The 23,249-nt window shown below is 40.6% G+C and overlaps 1 protein-coding gene across 1 annotated transcript; it reads left to right on the top strand.

The window, feature by feature from the left end:
* Positions 1-460: 460 nt before the first annotated feature.
* LOC133214648 (TOG array regulator of axonemal microtubules protein 1-like) lies at positions 461-21,847 on the top strand. The gene is made up of 18 exons (XM_061357742.1): positions 461-1,690; positions 2,844-2,999; positions 3,659-3,762; positions 4,473-4,748; positions 6,375-6,607; positions 8,583-8,683; positions 10,573-10,671; positions 10,888-10,980; positions 11,412-11,556; positions 12,205-12,310; positions 12,663-12,898; positions 15,207-15,365; positions 16,393-16,519; positions 16,809-16,909; positions 17,642-17,831; positions 18,777-18,996; positions 19,762-19,848; positions 21,571-21,847. The coding sequence occupies exons 1-18, from the start codon at positions 1,492-1,494 to the stop codon at positions 21,822-21,824; spliced, it is 2,886 nt and encodes a 961-aa protein (XP_061213726.1). The 5' UTR covers positions 461-1,491; the 3' UTR covers positions 21,825-21,847.
* Positions 21,848-23,249: the final 1,402 nt, after the last annotated feature.

Genomic DNA, 23,249 nt, shown 5'->3' with positions numbered 1-23,249 from the left:
TAAATATTTCCATTTCTGTTCAGTCTTCTCTTTTGGCCTCTGTGTGGAGCCTTGTCTGTAAAAGAGGAGACCAGAGTTAACATAGCCTGGAAATGATTTAAATTACTGATTTTTACGAATAAATCAGAAAGCAATAAACCTTTATTTAAAACATGAACTTTTCTTTGCTAAGTTTTTATGTTACTCAGACTTCACCTATAACAGGTTCTCATTATGAGGTACTACTAATATTACCAGATACAGCTTTTAGGCTAAATCTGAAGCATACTGTTTTCATGCCTCAAATAGCTGCTATTTAAATGCTTACACAGCTAATGTACATAATTCAGAATGTTCATGTTTAATTTTTAAAAGTGACAACTAGTGCAATTCTCTACCAGTTTTTGTTGCTGGATTATTTTTTTTTCCCCTCTGTGTGAGTAGTGTCAGCCTGTATTACAGTAAGACACAGAAACCAACTATAGAATGCTTCAAATACATAAACTATTGCATAGCTGGGAAAGCTTTCATCCAAATGTTTTGCATTTATAAATCAACTGCCTTTTATTAACAAAAGAAGTCTCAGCAGTTTGCATTGAAGAGCCATGGTGCTCAGTGCTAAATTTTAAGGTTTAAGAAAATTGCAATGTGTCTTTTTTGTGTGAAAGATCTGAATTTTTGAACTGCTGACCTGGCCACACTGCAGCAAACCTAATGCTTAGTTTCACGGCAGTGAAAGGCTTCACATCTTATGTTACCGATCTTGCAATAACGGGTTGGGCAAGACTGTTTAACGCTGGAAAATAGAATTAGGTTATTTTTTTAAACTCGAGTAGTGCTTTGGGTTTAGGCAGTTGCCTGCCTCAAGGTGGCTGTGAGAGGATGAGATGGAAGGCGCACAGCCATGTCCCAGCCCTGATCGGTGCCCAGGGCAGTGGGGACAGACCTCCTCTCCTCCGCGTTCTCATGCCATCCTTGCAGCCAGCATTCCAGGGCGCTATGGAATAAGGCTGCTAGAGCACGTGCCTGCACCCAAGTGGTTTCTGTCCATGGGCTGTCATTTCAGTGCATTTTGCGGTTCCTGTCCACCTGCCTTGCAGTGCACAGGCAATAAACGCACAGGAGGGTTGGGACAGCTGGAGCTGGGAGCTTCTGGTCTGGCCCAGTGGCACCATTCTTGGTGTCTGCTTTGGTTTTCTGTAGAAGCCTTTTTGGCTTTTTGCTCCTTTGTTCATTGTGCTTTCTTTGTGAATATATACATGCATCCCAGTGGCTTCTGTGGGTGGCAGAAAAGGCTCATGTGCACACTTTCCTGCTTTTCATTGTCTAAGTTGTAGGGAGGAAACCCCTTTATTTTGCATGAACTCTGTCTCCCTACACCTATTGACAGTGGTTTGTGTAGCTTTATTATAAAGAGAGGCTGGTCTGGGCTGTGGTGGGGTCTCAGTGACAAAGTTATGCGGGTCAATCTGCTGCTCATACAGAAAAGGTTTCTACATTCATTTCACACACATGAATGCTTTTTTTTTATTATTATTTTCCTTTTTCCTACAGTTCCCTACATCCAGTGATTTACCTCATTTTCCAGAGTTAAGGCCCTGTCAAGGAGTACCAGTCAGTGATGAGTTACATTTTAGTAGAAAAAGAACTTCAGGGAATTTCATTCAGAATAGCGTAGATTTTAAGTCGGAGCATTCTTCTGTCTATGCTGGTAAGCGTTAACACAGAAACGTGTTCGATCTGCCATTTGCAAAACAGATTTAGAAGAAGCTGAGTATAAATTTGTAGCTTCATAAGCATGATTTATCATTTGTTTATTATTTGTTTTGTTATTTATTTTGATTTACTACGAAGAGTTGAGTACCAGGCACAGGGCTATGCCTCCAGATGAAGCAAGCAGCAGTGGTCTCATCTGTGCTCCTGGAGAAGTGTATGCCATCTCAAAAATTAGAATGTTCTCTTCCAGTCCTGCTGTACACACACAGATATCCACTAGTTTAGATAGATCCAAAAGAGTGTATAGATCAGGGTTTTTGCAGATGGCAAGTACAAAAAGAAATAGTGTGGCTAGGGGAACAAAAGGCCTTCCTTGTTTTTTGCCTCTCTAACTACAAAAGGCCTGAGCTTGCTGCAGCATTTGCAAAATTAGGAAAAAGATGTACCATATAGGTCAGCAACAGAGTAATGCAGTCAATGTTCTTTCACACTGTAAAATACCATATGAATTGCAGATAAAGACGTAAATTAAAAGGAGACCCAGACATTTTAGAGTGAGCTCTAAAGACTGTTCTAAAGGAAAATATCATGGTTTTAAAAACCAGGTCTCTGGAAGATTGTCAGTATAGTGTTCCACTTCCATTTACACTGGAAGCATGGGCTCAGTGATTTGTATTTTAATGGCCAAAAGGCATGTGAAAGGACTGGGCAAGACTGGGCCTGACTTACTGTCTTCACTTGGCAGGAGGTTGTATTCTCAGCTCTTTCTGAGGGGCATGGACATTTGTGGCATGCCAAGTTTGCTCACTGTTATGCTGTGAGTGAAGTCTAAAGAAACTCTTTGTGTTTTGGGGTTTTAAGGTGTTGTCTTAAGGGGGGGCATTGTTCAGGATTTTTCTTTTGACCCCTGCAATTCGCAGTTGGAAAAGTGTCCTGGAAGAATGGCCAGCCATTTTTCCAGTTTGTGCTTATGAACAGTATTATGAGGTTGCTTAGAAACTCTTGAATTAAGTACTTTTAAAATAGTTGTATTTTACACTGAAAGTTAGACAAAGAGTCTTAATGCATTATGAAATATCATTGACTATTTTCTGTTGAGTACCATATATTAAGTATTTATCTAGTTACTTGTGTTTTTCTTTTGACAGGTCCTGTGGGCTCTCATCAGCCGCAAATATCAGGGAAATGTGGAACACTTGGACACACGCAGACACGTGAAAAGAGTGGTAGCGTAGAATCTGATCTACTCGCAGGCTATGCTTTTCCATTCTTCTGGTTGTGCCAGTGGAATTGTTTGCAGGGCAGTTCTCTCAGCACGCCAGCTGAGGTGGCCCAGCACTTCCAGAGGCCGTCAGGAACTTTGATAAAACTTGTCCTGATTTTTACTTGCATGGTTAAAAGCTTAAGTGCATGTGGGGGAACATGTGTCTGCTTTTTATGGGAAACAGTTAAAATGGTATTGTTCCACATCTACACTTATCTTTCTATTGTTGTTCTACTGGTGTTTGGAAAAAAACCCCAACTATAGTTTGTTTGTTTGTTTGTTTGTTCGTTTGTTTGTTTTAAGGAAGTAGAATTTATAACATTTGTGCTTTATTTGTACTCTTGTATCACTGAGTTTTGAGAGTGATGGTTGCAGATTTTATGCGATGCAGCCTTGGGATATGGAGCAGCAAGCAACAGAACCGTTCAATCCTCTTGTGTAATCTGTTTTTCAAAGTCTAGCTCTTTAAAAATGACTGGGAAAGAGCTTAGTCATAAACTCATGGGATCAAGTGCAAAAAAGGAAATTGATGTTTTGGGGGACAATGCAATTTGCAAAATAAAGTTAGCTGATTTGTTTGTTTGTGTGGATAGAATGCTGCCATTCAGTTTTTGACTGTGAAGATGGTGTGTTCTTTTATTACAAGAGCTGTCAAAGAGGCTAATTACCACAAATACTATTTTCTTTTTCTTTGCTCAGGTTGTACCAGCCTAAATTTTTCCAACAAGACCCAGAGAAGTTTTTACAATCAAGCAGAGAATACGATGCCCTTCCAAGGTCCTAATGCCAATATAGAAATACCTGTTACTTCTAATATTCTAATACCTGTGCAAGAAGAATATTACTCATTTCATTTGGCCTTCTTGCCTCTTTATTTGCATTTGGAAATGTAAATATGGAATTCTCCACACTCAGACGAGCTCTTTAAAACATGCTTACAAACAACTATGTCTCTGATAAGTAGAATCTGTGCTGATTTCATCCCAATTTATACTGACAGCTAGCGGTAGAGACTGCTGTTTGTGGTGTGATTTACTGTCTTTGAAGACCTCGTGTAGATTTTGGTTAACCTGAAATGGTGTTGACTTAATTACAGTTGCTTTACCAATTTAGCTGATTTCTTTCAAATACTTAGTAAAGGCAATCTAGTATTAGATTAAAAATAGCGTGTGTGCTCATCACTTGCTGATTTTGTGTATGTTGTCCATATGCATTTTGTTTGTGTTTTTTTCCTGTTTCTTTGGAGTAACTTTATTGTCATTACAACAGCTTATAGGACGGTTTGTCAGGGCACTATTCTTTTTTCTTAACTAAGGAAGCTCCCTACTTTTTAAAGGTACCAAACAAGATGTTGTTGAAATGTATTTATAGTAGTAAATTAAATTGTGTATGGTTTTTTTTAACGCTCATCTCATTGTAAAGGGCGTTTTCTGGTGTCATATGGAAACGGCGCATCAGGTTTATTCTGGTGTGTGCTGTAATCCTGCCCACCCCTACAATGGACTGACATCTGCTTGTGTCTCCTCCAGGGGAGAATTTGCAGGAGAAACATGCTCCTCTGCAGCTGAAACCCACCCTGGTGAGGCAACAAGTCCCCTGCAGGGGCCTGAACGGGACAAAACCCATCCCTCCCATTCCCCGCCTGCTGCCAGATAAGATTAAGTTAAATTTGACAAAGTGCAGAAATGAAGAGTGCAAGGACATGAGGCTGAATAAAGCAGACAGGAAGCTTGCAGCAGCTGATCTTTCAGCCTTAAATGTGGATGGTGAGGAAGTGGACCAGGAAGAGGTTAGTTTAAATATATAGCATATAAATTGTGGAGGGTTTTTTTCCAGTCAAGAGCCAGAAAATAATGTTTCTGACTTAAGTTTTGTGACACTGTCATCAGTAAGCAGATTTCCATGAGATACCATTGGGTGTCTGATAGATGCTAAATAAAGCAATAAAAACTGATGTGGAAGCACACTTCCCGTGTTCCAGACATCTTAATTTCCCTTGCTTTTCTCAGAGCTGAAGTCGTACTCTTTTCAGTTACTGTAGTACCAGTGCAAAACTGTGGGTCTTTATACAGCTTCTGTTCTCACTGTTGTGACTTCAGGGACCCCAGTATAAGGACATGGATCTGTTGGAACAAGTCCAGATGAGGCCACGAAGATGCTCTCCACAAAGGTGGAGCACCTCTGCTCTAGAGACAGGCTGAGAGAGCTGGAGTTCTTCAGCCTGGAGAAGAGAAAGATCTGGCGAGACTTTAGAGCAGCTCCCAGTGCCTAAAGGGGCCAGCAAGAAAGTTGTCAAGGGCCTGTAGGGACAGGACAAGATTTAGATTAGATATGAGGAAGAAGTGCTTTCTTGTAAGGGTGGTGAGGCACTGGCACAGGCTGCCCAGAGAAGCTGTGGCTGCCCGATCCCTGGCAGTGCTCAAGGCCAGGTTGGACAAGGCTTGGAGCAACCTGGTCTAGTGGAAGGTGTCCCTGCCCGTGGTAAGGGGGGTGAAACTGGGTGAGTTTTAAGGCCCTTTCCAACCCAAACCATTCTGTGAACCTTGGTTATTTCCAGGGATGGAGGGGAGGTGGAGCTGTATCCCCAGCATCCACATCAGTACACATCTAAACTATTACAGCATCAATTACACGAGAAGCATAGGGATCACCATGACTGGATTTTGCTATGGTCTTCCCCACATGCTCCCATGACACATCCTTAGTTTCTGTCCCAGTTCATAGACTGCCTGAATCTCAGGTCCTGTCTTTAGCACCTGTGGATCTGAGAGCATTTGCAGTAGGATTTCATGTCTTTGCCTTACTGCCTTTATCTTCCATACTCTAGTCACTTCTGAAAGTAACTTGCGTTGGTAAACAGATGGGAAGAATTTTTTTAATATCCAATCTATTCAGCAAAAAGAGTGTAGAATATTCAGTAACATGATTCTCTAGTGATTACAGATTTTCCTGCTTATTTGAGTAGGAGCTTTGCTTACTAGGCACCATTTTCAGGATTCACTTCTGTGTATTTTGCAGCTTTGTGCAGTTCTGTTGTGAAAAGCCTGAGATTCCAGTTGCCTGTACTTGCAGCTATCAAAGGCTTCCTTTAGTCTATTAAAAAAAGATAAGAGTTGATGTATTTCTTCAGGAATCTCTTCCTGTGTTTTGCAGAATGAAGCTAGGATACAGTGTCACTGTGAATTTGCATTTACTTGCAGGATAATTACTCTTGTGAAGTAAAACAATGAAAGAGATCGTTACAATATTGCATGACCTGTGTAAATGGTCGGTCACATTGCCCAACAGGGGCATGTGCACTCCTGTGAATTGAACTGAACACTCAGAAACATACTTCCTTCTATTTACAGAAGCTTTTTTTTTTTTTTCCTGTGCACTGAATAAACCCTGTCATTTTGTTTTCAATCCTGTTTAGATGAAGAATTCATTAAGATCTCTACGAAACACTGCAGCTAAGAAAAGGGCAGTGTTAAGCCGCAACATTTCAGGTCTTGAAAGTCCCAATTCTGCTCTTAAACGTGATCTGTCTGGGGGTTCCCCCTCGCATGTGTCCTGCCCAAGCGTGGAAGCCTACAGCAAAAGCGGTGTTTACAGCCAGGACTCTGTAACTTCACCCATGTCCACAGACCCCCACAGAAGGAGAAGAATGTGAGTTGAACTCGTGTGTTAACTCTGAAATTCTAACACATAGTCTCTGCTGGTGTTAGTTAAATAGGAAAGGGAGTGAAACCTGTAATAAGTTTGTATATAAGATTGCTTTGCTTAATAGCTTGATTTTTATAGGTGAATTATTTTCCTATCTGAAAATATGCTGCTGTACAGGGCAGCTGCTTAATGATGTTATTCTAGTGTGTGCTGGCTTTTAATTTGCAAGAGTTTCCCGGTGCAGCCATAGTAACACAGTGCAGTGAAGTGCTGCCTGCAGTAGTGAATATTTTATTAAGACTTTAGTCTGCCTTAGAAGGTATGTGATCCATAGCCTAAACAAATGAGTAAGAAGGAGAATGAGTTAATAGGAAGGATATAGTTTGCTTATTATAGCCTGGAAATTGAAGAAGGAATGGGTTGTTTTTTTATGATAAGAGGAAGACAATGTAGACGTGTTTCTTATTACTGCAAATCATGAACCGTTTCCATTTTATTCCTGACAGGCTATTGTTAATTTAAAATGCCTTCACAGAGCTCTTCTAAAAAGAAATTGTATGATGACACATCCTCCTCTGACTTTAAAGAACAATGACCCAGTTGGTTATGAGCAGTATAAACTATTTTTTAATGAAACAAAAAAGGTTTTGAATAATTTTTCAAATTTTGCAGTACAGAATCTCCTTTTCTGCTCTTGGAGCCCATGATAAAGCTGCTTGTAGCTCTGCTCTGAAGATATTTTTCTGGGTTTTTTTTTTTTGGTGTACTAAGTGCATCTTTTTATTGCTGTCTTAACAAAATAGGAAGGAAAAGAGGGAATATGCAAACAAAAGGGTTTTAAGACAAAGAGACTGGAAGGATTCAGAAACAGAAGGTTTGCACAGTTCTGTGATCTCAGAACTAATTTATATGTATTACTATGTAGTAATATGCTTTACTGCAGAATCACAGTTTTAAGAATAAGTTTTAAAATATTAAAATGCTAGAATACCTAAAAAGCCATGACTATAAGCTTCTGTGTATAATGTTCTTCCAGGCAGGGTTTTGGCCGAGGACGTAACTCTAACCAACATGCCTTTTCCATTATTCAGTGACACACAAACTGAAAGTTTTACAGGATTCACAGACAGAGGAATTCTGAACTAACAAGGAAAAGAGGGGACATCTGGCGCTAAGACTGAATTTGTAAAAGTGACAAAATATATTCCAGAAGACAAAATCTGGCAACAGTAATGTGGGCTTTTTTTGTGCATTTACTGTTCGAAGGATCGGTTTATCTACTGGTAAACTGCCATGAGAAATGGGAGCTTGGCACTAGTATTAGTGATGTTTCTGGAGCATGGGCTTTCCTCAGGATCTTAAAAGCAAGCCTTCTAGTTGTGTATTTCAGTCCTAGCAGAGAGTGGAAGAGCTGCTGTTTCCATGTGACTATTACGTAGTTAGGCACAGTATTTAACAGCGCAGGGCTTTTCCAGTCAGCTTTAACATTCAGTCACATCATTTGAAACAAGAAGTATCAAGATTGTCTGGTAAATAACAGCATTTTTCTGGTGAATGTCTGTCTGCTAGACACTGAGCTGAAACAAGCTAATTTCTAGAAGTGAAAGGCTAATGGATTTGGTCACTCTGATTTGCCATGCTTTGCTAGATAGAACCAGCATTTTCAGCCCCAAGGCCAAACAAGTCTTAGTTTTTTTTGAGTGTATGCTAAATTTAATCCCGGTGTAAAGTTTACTGTCAAGGATTGTCTTTATCGTGTTCTTTGTAATGGACCTGCTCATCAAATAATCTCTACTGAGTTAATTTTCTTTGTCTACTCAAGTGAACATTTGTGGAAGCATACTGGAAATATTTGTCCATAAGCTACATTGGGGAGGAGAGACTGAAATCTGTTGGTTTTGCTACATGGTGTTATTTATCTGGACTCTGACGAGGGTGTGGCACTGTACCTATACAGATCTGTTTTCTATTTTAACAGGTCAGACAATCTTCTACTACTTGGCAAAAAATCAGAGACTGCAAGAACATTTTCTGCAAGAAACAGAGACCCTAATGTGGCAGAACATAACACCAGCACAGGTATAGCGTTGTGCCTTTCAAAATAAACCTCGCTTCACTGATGTGAAGTAACTTGCTTCCTTCTGCAGAGAAGGACTTGAGGGTGTTGGTCAATGAGAAACTTAAGGTGAGCCAGCAGTGTGTTCTCGCAGCCCAGAAAGCCAACCGTATCCTGGGCTGCATCAAAAGGAGCGTGAAAAGGTTGAAGGAGGTGATCTCTGCTCTCGTGAGACCTCACTTGGATTATTGTGTGCAGTTCTGGTGTCCTCAACATAAAAAGGACATGGAACTGTTGGAACAAGTCCAGAGGAGGGCCATGAGGATGATCAGGGGACTGGAGCACCTCCCATATGAAGGCAGGCTGAGAAAGTTGGGGCTGTTCAGCCTAGAGAAGAGAAGGCTGCGTGGAGACCTCATAGCAGCCTTCCAGTATCTGAAGGGGGATTCTAAGGATGCTGGGGATGGACTCTTCACAAGGGGCAATGGGTTAAAACTTAAACGGGGGAAGTTTAGACTGGATATAAGGAGGAAGTTCTTTACTGTAAGGGTGATGAGGCACTGGAATGGGTTGCCCAGGGAGGCTGTGAATGATCCATCCCTGGCGGTGTTCAAGGCCAGGTTTGACAGAGCCTTGGGTGGCATGGTTTAGTGTGAGGTGTCCCTGTCCATGGCAGGGGGTTTGGAACTGGATGATCTTAAGGTCATTTCCAATCTTAACTATCCTATGATTCTATGTAGGAGAATGTTCACTTGATGTGTCTGTTCTTATTTGTTCAATGAGCTCCTGTCCCTTCATCACCGTCCATAGCATTCCTTGCTGGAAGAGCATCACCATCTTGGGTATCCCAAAGCAAAATATTCCCTAGCTGAACAAAAAAACCCTGCTCTGATCCAAGTTCTCAGCTGAAGAAGAAAACACAAGAAGTCTTCTTAAAGATTTCAGTATGGCTGTTTATCTCATGAGGATGTGGATGTGGTGACAGTGACAGCCACCAGTGCAGAACTTTCTTCTCATAAAGCATAGAAAAGAGCTCCAAAATTAAAACTATGGAATCAGATAATTTGTAAAGTAAAGAGCTATCTGCCAGACTCTTACCTGTGACTATTTTTGGCAAACTAAAGCCTGAGATGAGAGTGTAAAGCGCAACAGAGTTGTCAAGAGTCCCAAGTTGTTGAGATGCTGCGGCTTGCCTGGTAAAGGACATTTTGCAGCAGCCACAGATGTAGGTGGTGGGCTCAAAGTTTACCAGAATACTTCTCAGCTGAGATGGTTCAGTAGTCCCCTGACTTCATTTTTGCACATTCTGGTAGAAAGTGTAAGTAATCAAGTTCTGCTAAATCATCTTTTCTGTTGAGAAATTTCAGATGAACCAGATTAAATAGCCAAAGTGAATTGTGCCCTTCTTTTGTCACAAACTATAATTTTTACTTGCAACTAGTGCAGCCAATACAGAAGTATATCATATATGTCATCCACTTTTGGGGACAGTTTGAGGGACTGCTAATTCAGATGGGAAACAGAATTAAGTGCTGCTTGGGGGAAAATACATTGCAAATTCTGTTACACTTCAGTTGTGCTGAATCATGTAAGAAACAGTGCTATCCTTCCAGTAAGTGAGTTAGGAACTTCTGGTTGTTTGGGTTTTTTTTTCAGTGGAATAAGTTGGCTTAAAAATCCTCTTGCAAACATTGGTTTTCTTTATGATCTTTTAGCAGCAATTCTGTTTGATATATGCTTTCCATGGTTTTGGGGATATAAATATTTAATAATTCCTCTTCAGTAACTTGCAAATATACTGATTCATTAAAGCGATAACTTTAAATGTCGGTGTATAACATTTTAGAAGAATAAAACATGTACCAAAGCATAAACTACATTATTTATATTATGTGATTTATTTTTTTTTAAGGTCTTGCGGAGCCAGCATCTACTTTTCCACAGACAAACAATCTAGATTTCACCTCACAAAGTGTCCCATCTGAAGATGCAGTTGTAATTGCTGGTAAGGGTATTCCAAAACCAAAATTATCTTATTATTATGGAATGGGTTGCCCAGGTAAGCTGTGAATGCTCCATCACTGGCAGTGTTCAAGGCCAGGTTGGACGAGGCCTTGAGTGATAGGGTTTAGAGCGAGGTGTCCCTGCCCATGGCAGGGGGGTTGGAACTTGATGATCTATCTTAAGGTCCTTTCCAACCCTAACTATTCTGTGATTCTATGAAATGCATCCTTGTCATTAGAAGATGTGGCCGTGAATCCTTCAGTAAAAATAACATCCAACTTCAAGAAGACAAAACATCCAGCCTTGCTACAACGTGGTAAGTTGTTTAAATTAACTGAATACTATTAAAATATTTGGACGTGTGGAGTGGAGCAGTTCCAGAATACTCTCGGGTTTATTATGAGTTATTTGTACAACAGACAGTCCTGAGGTGCTCCAGAAGGTTAGTAATTTTGGGGTGGTGGTGAAGGGGATTTGAATTCATAACCATGTGCATTTAGTTTTGCACTAAACAATCCACTATGTTTGTGTTTGTGACTCTTTAATGTGGTGACTATTTGAAAAAACATTCATTCACATGAATGAACTAGTGAGTGATCAAGGTTGTAACTGGGAAAGCTGTCCATTTGAAAACCTGGTCCCTTAGTAGCAGCAGCCTATAGCTCAAACTTCTTATATTTCCTTTCTTGGAATGAATTAGGTTTTCCAGATTATGCTAATTATTTCTTATGCTTCAAGACTTCGCAGATGAAATTTCTCTTAGGGCACAAGGAAACTATAAAGGCAAGAGGCCATCAGTCACAGGAGCAATGGACAAATCGGAACTGGGTCCCTTTTCAAAGCTGGAAACGGCACTGACAGAAGCCTTGACACTTCTAGCTAATGATGACTGGTAGGTGTAAACATCTGTCTGCAACCTGGATGTAATGTAGAAGGCATTTATTTTGATAACTTTAAAAACAAAAAACAAAACCCCCAAAATAAAACAGCAAAAAGGGCATAACATAAAAGGTAGCGAGAAGGATTGCAAGTCATATATGAGAAAAAAAAAAAGTTTTTTTTTCAATCTAAACCTAGATTAAACTGTGACTATTGTAAATTGAGGCTTGACAGATAAGCTTTCAGAGGCTTGTGGACCTATGTAAGTTTAAGCATTGATCTGGAGAGGGGCCCCCTCAATATCTTCCTGTCGAATGTAAGGCTTCAGTGGGCTCTGACTGGTGAAATGGGGCTACAGTGCTGCTACCTTTTCAACTCGGGGAAGGAAAGTAATGCTTTAATTGCCACTAGTGCGAGCTGTGAACAGAACTGTAGGAAAGAATCGAGAGACTGGTATGCTAAAATACTCCTGCTACTACATTAAAAGAAAAACTTGCGTTGAAAGAATTTTGTACATTATATGCCATTGCTTAATTTCGCAATCTAATTTGTTTGCCGTTTTGTTTCTTGGCATTCTAAGGTTTAATATTTTTACAAAAAAATGCAAACTGAATTACTTAATTGCATTTGAGTTTTTTATTTTTTAATTTTTTTTCCATAGGGAGAAGAAGATTGAAGGTCTGAACATCATTAGATGTTTGTCTGCCTACCACGCGACTACTCTGAGTGCAAAGCTACATGAAACAAGCATGGCTGTGGCTCAAGAGGTTATACTTTACTATCAGAGTATTTCACTGACTGTGTGGGTGTATGTATTGTATAGCTCTCAGATAAGCTGAAATCTGGTAAGGATGAGTTTGTGCTCAGCAAAGGAGCTCATACTTCAGATACCAACACTTGATCTGATTTGCTAAAAGACTGAAAATATTTAGATAACAATGCTGTTTTTCATGTGTATGTATTTTAATTCTCACACATTGTGCATCAAGTTAGAAATATATTTCTCAGTTGCTTTTAATGTTAGTAAAAAATTAAGAAGGGAAATATTAAGTTTTATTTATTTTAAAGTATATTTTATAAACATTCTTCATTGTTTGTTTGGGTTTTTCCTGTGTGCAGGTCAAGAATTTACGCTCAGGTGTTTCTCGAGCTGCTGTGATCTGTTTAGGGGATTTGTTCACCTACCTGAAAAAGAGCATGGATCAAGAACTAGATTATACAGTAAAAATCCTTTTGCACAAAGCTGGTGAATCCAACACATTTATAAGGGAAGAGGTAGACAAAGCACTGAAGGCTATGGTTAATAATGTGACTCCAGCACGTGCACTTTCTTCTCTTATAGATGGAGGGCAAAGGTAATTCTTATAGACTTTATATAGAAAGAAGTTGTGAATAGGCTAAGTTTACCTAATATAGTCTTTTTAAAAGAAAAATAAAAATAGAATAGGCAGAAATTTGAAAATATATAAGTCAGCTCTGCAAAACTTCTCCCCAGGGCAGTGTTTGTTGGTGTAGAAGTAAAAAGTAGACCCCCAACCTTCTCTTTCTATACATTATGTTAAAAGTTAGCTGTTGAGTTTTGGAGCTTGCTATATTTTCTTGTAATTTTGCAACACTGAAGTAATTTTATTTGCTTTTAGTAAAGCTCATACAGTACATTACATACATTACATACATACATTACTACATACATACGCTAGTAAAGCTCACATAGCATTCTCTTTTTGCATTTGCTCTGCAAAAAAACGCCTGTCTTTTCAGTTTTCAGCACTAAGTTTTATTCAGAAAGATGATTTATAACTTACAGTTCTTTAGCTGCAGCTGTCTTGGTTGATTTCCTGTTCTTTACCCTTAACTGGTTAATAGTCTTTTTGTCTGCATTTTAATTTCCTTTACAGTGGTGGTGGCCATTATTTTCTTCAGTACCTGAAACACAACAAGCCCCTGTTTCCAATGGCATGCTTTGATTTTGACCTTTAGCTTGCCTCAGTCTGTAGTAGAAGTTGACTTCCTTTCTTTCACTTTCCCTGTAAAGTATGTTGTTCTTTTTCTTTTATATCCTCATATATCCACTTCATCAAGCATTCCAGTATGTTAGATATATATATATATCTACTTGTACTTGATCTTTTATCTCTCTGTCATCTGGAGTACAGGATGTTTTTAATGTGTTATCAGTGGATGGCCTAACTAGCACTGTGAGTTACAGCTTTTTTAGTATTGGCCTCATGATACTCTGGCCGTATGAGCAACGAAGCCCATGCAGCACATTCAGAGGCGTTGCCTCCAGAGGCTGTAACAGTGAATGTGAGAATTACCTTTCAAAGGGGAAATTTGGGAGAAAAATTATATGTCTTCAGTATGAGGTGGAAAGGTTCTGTTGGACACAACTGCAATGACAGAAAGGATATATTTTCTAAAGTGGGCAATTTTTGCTGTAAAGATACTGGACTATTGCTGTAAACTCATATTTACGATCAGGTGCTTGACCCAAGAGCATGATTGCGAGACTAATCTCAAAATGATTGTATTTCAGAAATTTTAAAATCGTGTTTCTTACCTGTAGGAACTGAGTTTAATTCTAAGGTCTTACGTGCATGCAAAAAGATTTCTAACTATTCTGCGTGAGCAGCAGGCATTCATGGGGAACGGGGGCTTGTTTGCTTCTGTGGAGTGAGGGCTTTGCACCTCATGGTTCTTGTTTTCCATTTGGTGCATGCAGCAGGAGTTAAGTCTGTTACCGTTTCCCTTCTCCTGAGACATGTGGCTGCTATATAGACATAACTGCATGTACTAAGCATGAGCCAAAACTAGTCTTAAGCTAGTCGTAAACTTGGTAGCGCAGCAGCAGCGGAGAGGATGGCTGCATTAGCAGGGAGCTCAGCATGGGAGCTACTACGCTACTGGAGAGATTTTGCAGCCTGGGGTGTCTTCTGAACTGCCACAATTTGCGGTTGGAATAGACCCAGTTAGTTGTCTTTGTGCAAACTGAAGCTGCTTTGTGCAGTATAATCTAGTGATAGGTTTAGAGCCAGTAAGGCCGTGGTAATTTGCGGAACCAGCGAAAGTGAAATCTTGGTGAAATGGGAACACGGTTATTCAGGAAGAGCACTGGACATTCATGTCAAACTGAAAAGCTGGGAGACACTGATGTGGCTTCAAAGTCAATTCTGTGCCTTAGCTCTCCTTCAAACCTGTATCTCCTGATGCACCATACAAATGTCTCATTGACTGTGCAATGATACTGACCTCAAAGTAGAGTTCTTAATCCAAAGATAAAAATAAAATTGGAAAAGTTTGAATTTGCAGAATTGTGTACCCTGACGTGTGGGAACAGTAGGTATAGCAGAACTTATATGAAAGGTTAGTTTGCTACACAAGTTTGAAACTTAATTCCAGCTTTTCTCTCATTTTTATCAGCATAGGTGTTTGAGATTTTAAGTGAAATTTAATCAAATGGATTACCCTTTTTAATAAAGTTGTCTTTGCTCCACATCTCTATATGACCAGAATAAGGATCTCATTTCACCAGTATAGTACTTGCAGATTATGCTAAAGATGAAAAAAGAAAAGAAAACTTGTATAATCTATTTGGTAGAGCACATAAATATTGCTGTTTGACTCCTGTGAGGAGTTTTTACTAAGCAGCTGTGTTTTCTTTAGCCACCTGAATTCAGCTGTGAGAAGATGCACAGCTCAGCACCTCTCAGACACTGTAGAACGTATGGGCCCGGACCGGATTCTGTCTGGAGCCAAAGTTGCCGCTGATCGGCTTTTCCCTGCAATAGTCAGGTTTACACAGGATAGTTCACAACAAACAAGGTTAGTAAGTTTAATAGTTAAGATAAGCACATTCCAGGTGGCTGAATCATAGAGTCACAGGATCATGGAATGGTTTGGGTTGGAAGGGACCTTAAAGGTTATGTAGTTCCACCTCCCTGCCATGGGCAGGGACACTTTCCACTAAACCAGGTTGCTCCAAGCCCCGTCAAACCTGGCCTTGAACACTGCCAGGGATGGGGCACCCACAGTTTCTCTGGGCAACCTGTGCCAGTGCCTCACCACCCTGACAGTGAAGAGCTTCTTCCTAACATCTAATCTAAATCCACACTCTTTCAATTTAAAGCCATTCTCCCTTGTCCTACCCCTACATGCCCATGTCACAAGCGCCTCTCCAGCTTTCTCACCAGTCACTTTAGGTACTAGAAGCTGCTGTAAGGTCTCTCCAGAGCTTTCTCTTCTCCAGGCTGAGCAACTCCAGCTCTCTCAGCCTGTCTCCATAAGAGAGGTGCTTCAGCCCTCAGAGCATCTTCTTTGGCCTCTTCTGGTCTTGCTCTAACAGGTCCATGCCCTCCTTATGTTGGGGGCCCTAGTGCTGGATGCAGTGCTGCAAGTGGTGTCTCACCCGAGTGTAGAGGGGATGAATCCCTTCTCACGACCTGCTGGCCACGCTGCTGGTGATGCATCTGAGCATATGGTTGGCTTTCTGGGCTGCAGGCACACATGGTACAGGGACTCAAAGAACATACTCTGTTGGGCACAGATGAGATGCAGGACACAGAGGGATTGCTGGCACTGGGATCCGTGCTGTCTGACTGATAAGGCTTGACCGTCCTATTTAAAGACATCTGAAATGGAAGATTGTTCTCATTAATTTGCTCAGTTGTTGATTAAATAGTGATTCTTGAGCACAGTTTTTTTTGTGGGAGAAAGAAATGTGTGTCTATATCTATGGATAGCAATCTGTCTGTACTTTAGTATTCTGGAATTACACATCTATAATTATCAATAGAGATACAAAGCAAACCCGTGTTTACAGCTGTAGATGTTGTGGTCTGTTGCCCTTCAGGTATTATGGTCGAAAGATGCTCTTCAGTATGATGACTCATCCTGATTTTGATAAAACAATTGAGAAGTATGTATTGACCAAGGATTTGCCTCATATTAGGGAAGCTATTACCAACCTACGTAAAAAGGTATGTGGAAAAGCTCTTGTTTAACAGCTGAGAAATGTAAACGCATACTAGTGGCAGTTAGAGGTAGACAATAAACCTACAGTGAAGGAAGGCAGAGCATTCAGAGCAAGCCAGGTAATTAAGTCACTGCAGCATGGCAAGGTGCTGCTTGTTAGCTGCCCTCTTCATGCTTTTACTGCTTGCAGATACACTGAAGGGGATGTACTTTACTGCTTTTTATAGCTTTTTTTTTCTCTAGCAGAGCAGAACTGTACCAGCCATGTTAATTAACAGTTGTTCCTCTGTGCAGGGTTTGGATGGCCTGCCGTCAGATAAACCCGCATCAAAAAGAAGACATTCCCATACTACTAGCGTTGGACATTTGAAAGATAATACCAATGGCACTGACAGGTAATCATCTTCACTGTTTTACCTTGCTAGCAACTTACACTCTAGGATAGCAGCCTCACTGCAAGCAGAGAGCACACAAGCATTGACAATAGGGTTGTGAAAAGTAAACGTACCTTCAGGAAATGGAAAAATTTGACATGTCCCAGATAAGCTCTTTGAAATGGGGTGATTGGTAATATTAAAATAGCTTTTTGCACTTTGAAGCTAATTTGCCTATCGACTGCCTATGAAATATACACACAGGGGACAAACCACTTGCATTTCATACTAGGTCCATGTTGTCATCATTTAAAGATACTGCTGTTCACACTCTATAGAAAAAACATGTCTAGTGGTAGCCACAATGCAGATTATCCATGCACTTTCCTGGACAGCAGGTATTTAGATCTTAACAGGGATGCTGAAGGTTTTAGATGATACTGTGTCGCTTTTTAGTTGTCTAAATGCAGAGAACAAAACGTTAAAACTGTTAAACAGAAAATTAAACAGTCTGGAAATACACACAATATTCAGAAGCGTGAATAAGAACCTTACCTATCATATATTCAGAAAACACAGTGATAGATTTAAAGGCATAAAACCGTAAAAATATATTCTTTTAACAAGCCCTAACTCCTAGAATCTGGTAGAGGATAACATATTCTTTTACTGAAAACACTGAGATTTTTGAGATTAAAACTCCTATTTCAGCGTGCTTATGTGTTCACTAAGTAACTTCTTCCTTTCCAACAGAGAGACTACAGAAGCCTATGGAGTCATAAGAAAAGCAGCTCCTCGTAATTTACTAGAAAATGAAGAATATGTTAAAGACATCGTAGGTTTATTGAACGCAAAGGACTTCCATGATCGAATACGTGGCATTAAGCAGCTGTTATTTGATGCACAGAATAATCAAGGCTTTGTTGTTGCAAACATCCTGAAGGTAAGTGTATGAAAATATTTTATTTCAAGGGTCTTTAAAGCTGTTTTCGGATAAAAATCTTTGCTCACTCATTCAATAAGAATGTCTGATTAACAGGAAAATAGTGAGGAGTAGGTGAGATATGCTCCAGGGTGAGCTGTGCGAGCTACAAAGGTAGTAAAGGAAGTAAATAGGACGAAGAAGCTGGAAGTTTTCACTTAGAGAAAGCACTCTTTATTCCTGGAATACTGCAGGCCAGTTTTCATGCCATGGCTGAGTAAATATCAGACTATTGGAACAGCTTACAGAAAGAACAGCAAGGATTAATCAAGATCTGAAAAACTGTCTGAAACACAGCTGCAAATTCTGCCTGCTTGCTTTGCCTAGGAGAATGTGAGGAAAGGTCTTTGTTATGATAATGCTTACAGGAAGTATCCTTTGTATTAGGAAAGGAGTTTCTGTAGGGGAAAAGTACTGTGATGAGGTCCAAGAGTTGTAAACTAGAGACAGATACAATGAAAGGAAAACCAAGATTGTCTTCTAACAGTATAGCATCTTTGCTGTGGAACTATGAAGTACTTCTGTGGACCTTCACAGTATCCTAAATGTGAATGGTTTTGAAATCTTTAAAACATACTTTCTACTAAATACAGCTGTGTCTTGCTAAAAATACTTGCTTTCAGAAAATACTAGTCATACCGAAAGTTACAGATGGCTAGTTTGCCTTCTTTACGTTGTACAGGAATGATGCAAATTGAGATGAGGTGAGGCATAGTTGAATAATACGGAGTACAGAGATGTCAAATGTTGCTTTACTTGCTCAAAAAAGTATCTCGGGTATTTGCACATCAGAGCCATCTTTTGCTAAGATGGACAATCAAAGTATAACAATAAAGCAGGAAAGGTAGTATCTACCTCAAACATGAATTGTTAATTCTGATGAATGCTGTTTGGATGCTTTTTCAGATTTTTGATGCTTTCAAGTGTCGCTTAAATGACTTAAATGGCAAAGTAAACCGGATTGCTTTGGAGACGATGCACCAGCTAATTCCATTGCTGAAAGACAATTTATCACCTGTGATCAACATGTTAATTCCCGCTATGGTCGACAACAACCTGAACTCCAGAAACCCGGGGATTTACGCAGCTGCCAAAAATGGTATTCAGGCTCTGTGTCAACACCTAGGTCAGTAATTTACTCCCTCTTAATTTTAAAGAGTTTTAATTGTATTAAATTCTAAATGTAAAGAATCATTCTTCCCAAGTTTCCACCCAATCATTACATTGTGTAACAAATCACTGGCTTTATTCTCGCACTTTCTACACCATACAGATCATCTCAGTATTTTGCTGGTCCAATACAGAAATACAGCTTGCTGTTTTTTTCTTTTTCCATAGCAGATGGTTTTGGCTGTGAGGGTGACAGAGCACTGGCACAGGTTGCCCAGGGTGGCTGTGGAGTCTCCACCCTTGGAGATACTCAAAAACTGCCTGGACACAGTCCTGGGCAACCAGCTGCAGAGGGTTCTGCTTGAGCAGGTGGTTGGACCAGATGATCTCCAGAGGTCCTTCACCCACTTCAACCATTTCTTGTGATTCTGTGTTTCATTATGCAGAACATTGTCACACTGCTTAATCTCCAACAGGTCAAAGAACTAGATTCTTGCTGATTCGTGTATGCCAGGACCATTTTCCTTCCTCAACTGTTTCAGCTTTGGAGCAGAATCTCAGTGTTTTCAGTAAAAGAATATACTATGCTCTACCAGATTCTAGGAGTTAGGCCTTGTTAAAAGATTATGCTTTTATGCTTTTATGCCTTTAAATCTATCACTGTGGTTTTTGAAGCTGATACAAGTAAGGTTCTTATTTACGTTTCTGAATATTCTGTTTATTTCCAGACTGTTTAATTTTCTGCTTAACAACTGTAACACGTTTTGTTCTCTGCATTTAGACAACTACTTGCTCCTTCAGCCATTCTGCACAAAAGCCCAGTTTCTGACTGGAAAAGCCAAACAAGACATAACAGAAAAGCTTGCTGGTAAAGTGATGTTTTACTTTGGATATTTATTTGTGTACTATCCTTATTAGGCAAATTCATTGTGGGATGGTGATGGTTATACATCTTCCCTTCTATCACAATAGATTGTGGGCATTAACGATGTAGTGGTTGTCAAATTTCGCTCCTTCCAATGCAAACTGGAGTTACTGCTGATCAAACAATAGCTTATTATTATGGAGTCAGATGGAAGATGTGTAAATACCTGGAAGATATTTATAAATACCTTAAGCTTATAATTTAGTATGGAATCAGAGAGAATGAGGTTTGTTTTGTAATGAGTTTCACTATGTCAGTATCAAGACTTGGGTACCCACAAGCCGCCCTCTGCCTGGTCCGCAAGCACCTCTTCCTGTGTAGGGCAGGAGGCATGGAGCTGACTGAGGAGCAGTACTCACATCCACATAAGCTTACTAGGAATCATAGAATCACACTGGGTTGGAAGGGACCTTAAAGATCACCTAGTTCCCACATAACCCATGGGCAGAGACACCTTCCACTAGACCAGGTTGCTCAAAGCCCTGTCCAGCCTGGCCTTGAAGAATGAGCATCCGCTTTTTCTGGGGTTTTCCAGCACAGAAAATACACTGTTCTCTAAGGCTGGCTCCTACTAACTCCTGAGTTTCAGTTCTGTACCTTTTTTGCTTTTTGCAGTTGCTCTTTTTCTCATTTTAAGGCTTTTAGTAATACGTACTGGCTTTGAGCCATAAAGGACACAAGCTGAGCTGCAGTCACCACAAAGATGGCAGACTTTAGAATGGTCATGTTCCTAAAGCTTAAGAACAAATTTACTCAAAAATTAAAGGCAAATTTGGATTAAAATTTATATACACATTTTAATATTGGGGATTATTACTAGCAGAAGTGCTGAATTTCCTTTTGCTGTTTTAAGCGAACAAGAGATATCTTTATGGGAAATGGGCTTGACTCGAACAGTATATTTGGCTTAGTTTCAGAGTAGTTCTGTAATAGTGGCTGTGAAATTGAATTAAACATAACAGACAGGCTGTTCTTGAAATATTCCTAAATTTCTGCTTTCTATATGTGAAACCAGCTTTTAAACAGTCCATCTCTTGCTGGTATTTTTGGGGAGTAGTTTGTATTGTATATCAGAGGAGTCCATTCTAGCAAAAAGACAAACATTTGCAAACGAAACAATTCCTGATGCAATGGTCTAAGTAGGGAAATGCTTTAGTATAAGGCTACTTTGTTCCTTAAACTCAAAAACCTACTAAGTATTTCATAGACAGAGGGGAAATCATAAAATACGAGATGCTACACAGCGCTCCTGAGAGAAATACAGGTCCCTATTATAATCCTAACTTAAAAAAACCCAACCAATCAACCAAAAAAAAAAAAAAAGCCACTGTAAAACCAAAAAAAGAACCAAACCTGAAAACAAGTTCTTGTTTCAATTGTAAGAATGGAAAAGTGTAATTATCAGCAGTACAAGTACGACTGTGTGAACTCCTAAGAGAGGCTAAAAGGGGCGTTTGTAGGCAAAGCTGGTATTTTTAATCAGAGTGCTGATGGTGTTGCAACAGAGAAGCTCTTGTGTACAGTCAGCATTCCTTCATTAGTGCTTGAGAAGATGATTTGACATAAAGTGATTTTAAACACTTCTCAAAGCAGGGCATCACTTCTGAGTTGTGCTTTAAAGATAGTCTTCAAACACCGATTGATGACCTGCTGTCTTTCTTGCAGATATTGTGATGGAGTTATATCCGCGGAAGCCTAAGAGTGTGGAGCAGAAAGTTCTAGTTGTCCTTTGGCACCTCCTGGGAAACATGACGAACAGTGGCTCTTTGCCTGGAACCGGAGGGAACATTCGGACAGCCACAGCAAAACTGTCAAAAGCACTTTTTGCACATATGGGACCAAGTCTCTTAACTCGCGCTGCAGCTCAGTCACCACAGATCATGAAGACTTTAGAAGAACTTTTAAAGACAGAAAGCTAAAGTAACGATCCCTATGCGTGCATGAAGCTAGGACAGATGGACTGCTGTTTATACGGAAACACGCCACGCCATCCCCACTTCTTTTGTTGTGCTGGTGTCTCTAGTGGAGAAGGGTCGTCGCTGGGAGAGCATGGATGAAAGAAGTCACCCCTAATCTGTGTGTTTCTCTAGAGACCACAGCACAGCACCCTAGGTCTAGTAATAGACTGTTAATGAATTGAAACTGCTGTGGCCTATTGTGTACAGGGGGGTTGTACAAGGGGGTTAGACAAAATGTACAGGGGGGTACTGCTTAAGTCATAGCTGGTTTAACGAGCCCAGCAGATGTCTTATCAGGCAGTACCAGAACAGAACCTCCTAATGAGGAGAATAGGGGGGGGTTGTACAGGGAGTACTGCTTAAGTCATAGCTGGCTTGACAAGCTCAGCAGATGCCTTATCAGGCAGTACTAAGATAAAACTTCCTAATGAAAGGAATAGCTCGTTAAACCAGTTAGACATAGACCAGACCCATCCAGCTCCTAAAGAGCATGCATGAGGACCAGAGGTAAAAAGTTCAAGCCTGAGGCAGACTCGTTTACTTCATCTTGAAGACCCCTACCCACAAGAGGAAGACTACTTACTTCATCTGAAGACCCCTGCCCAAGACCACCAGGAGGCACTGCGCATGCGTGGAGAGCCTTTTAGCTCCTTATAATATGAAGCGGGGATAGAATATGAATACGTATGACTTTACAGGATAAATGTAGAAGAAAAACGGCACTGAGGCACGCATGCCTTTTGGAGGACCAATCCCCCGTGCGTCTTCAGCTGAATAAAGCATACCTACTTTACAACTTTAACCAAGTTGTGGAGTCTATTCCGCTATCAATTTGGCGAGCCAGGCAGGAGATCTCTGTTCAGCTGCAGGATCGGCGGAGGGGCGGACCTCCTGGGCACCCCAGGCCACTTGCCTGGAGGGGCTCCACTCCTCGTCCGCTCACTGCAGGGACAGACAACAACCTGTGCCGGCTGCAGAGAAACGGTGTGCTTGGAATTTAGGTTTGTAATTGTCCTAGGACTTGTAAAGGCCTGTAAGGGGTACGCGTGGCCGGGGCTGCTGGTAAGGCACTCAGAGACATCTGGCACACAGCGCTGTCCCCTTGGTAGGTAGGGCTTGCAAACAGGGGACTCACTGACCGATAGAGCGGCCGCTAGCGACCCTGGTGGTGGGTCGGGTGAGTCTAGGGATTCGTCTGCTGATAGAGCAGCAGTTTGTATGGGACGAATCCAAAAGGAGCTCCGGGCTAAGGGAGCCCGCTGATAGAGTGGCTGAATCGAGCTCCAGGTTTCACTGAAGGGTGCAAGCGGCATCTGGTGGTGAGTAAACTGGTGTCAGTGTGGGGGATCCCCAGTGCAAGTGGTTTGTGTTTGTGTGACTGAGACG

Source organism: Neopsephotus bourkii, unplaced genomic scaffold, assembly GCF_033783945.1.
Source record: "Neopsephotus bourkii isolate Nb327-2 ecotype Australia unplaced genomic scaffold, CSIRO-AGI_Nbou_v1 NB_918, whole genome shotgun sequence".
NCBI lineage: Eukaryota > Metazoa > Chordata > Aves > Psittaciformes > Psittacidae > Neopsephotus > Neopsephotus bourkii.
This window is presented reverse-complemented; position numbering and strand designations above follow the sequence as displayed.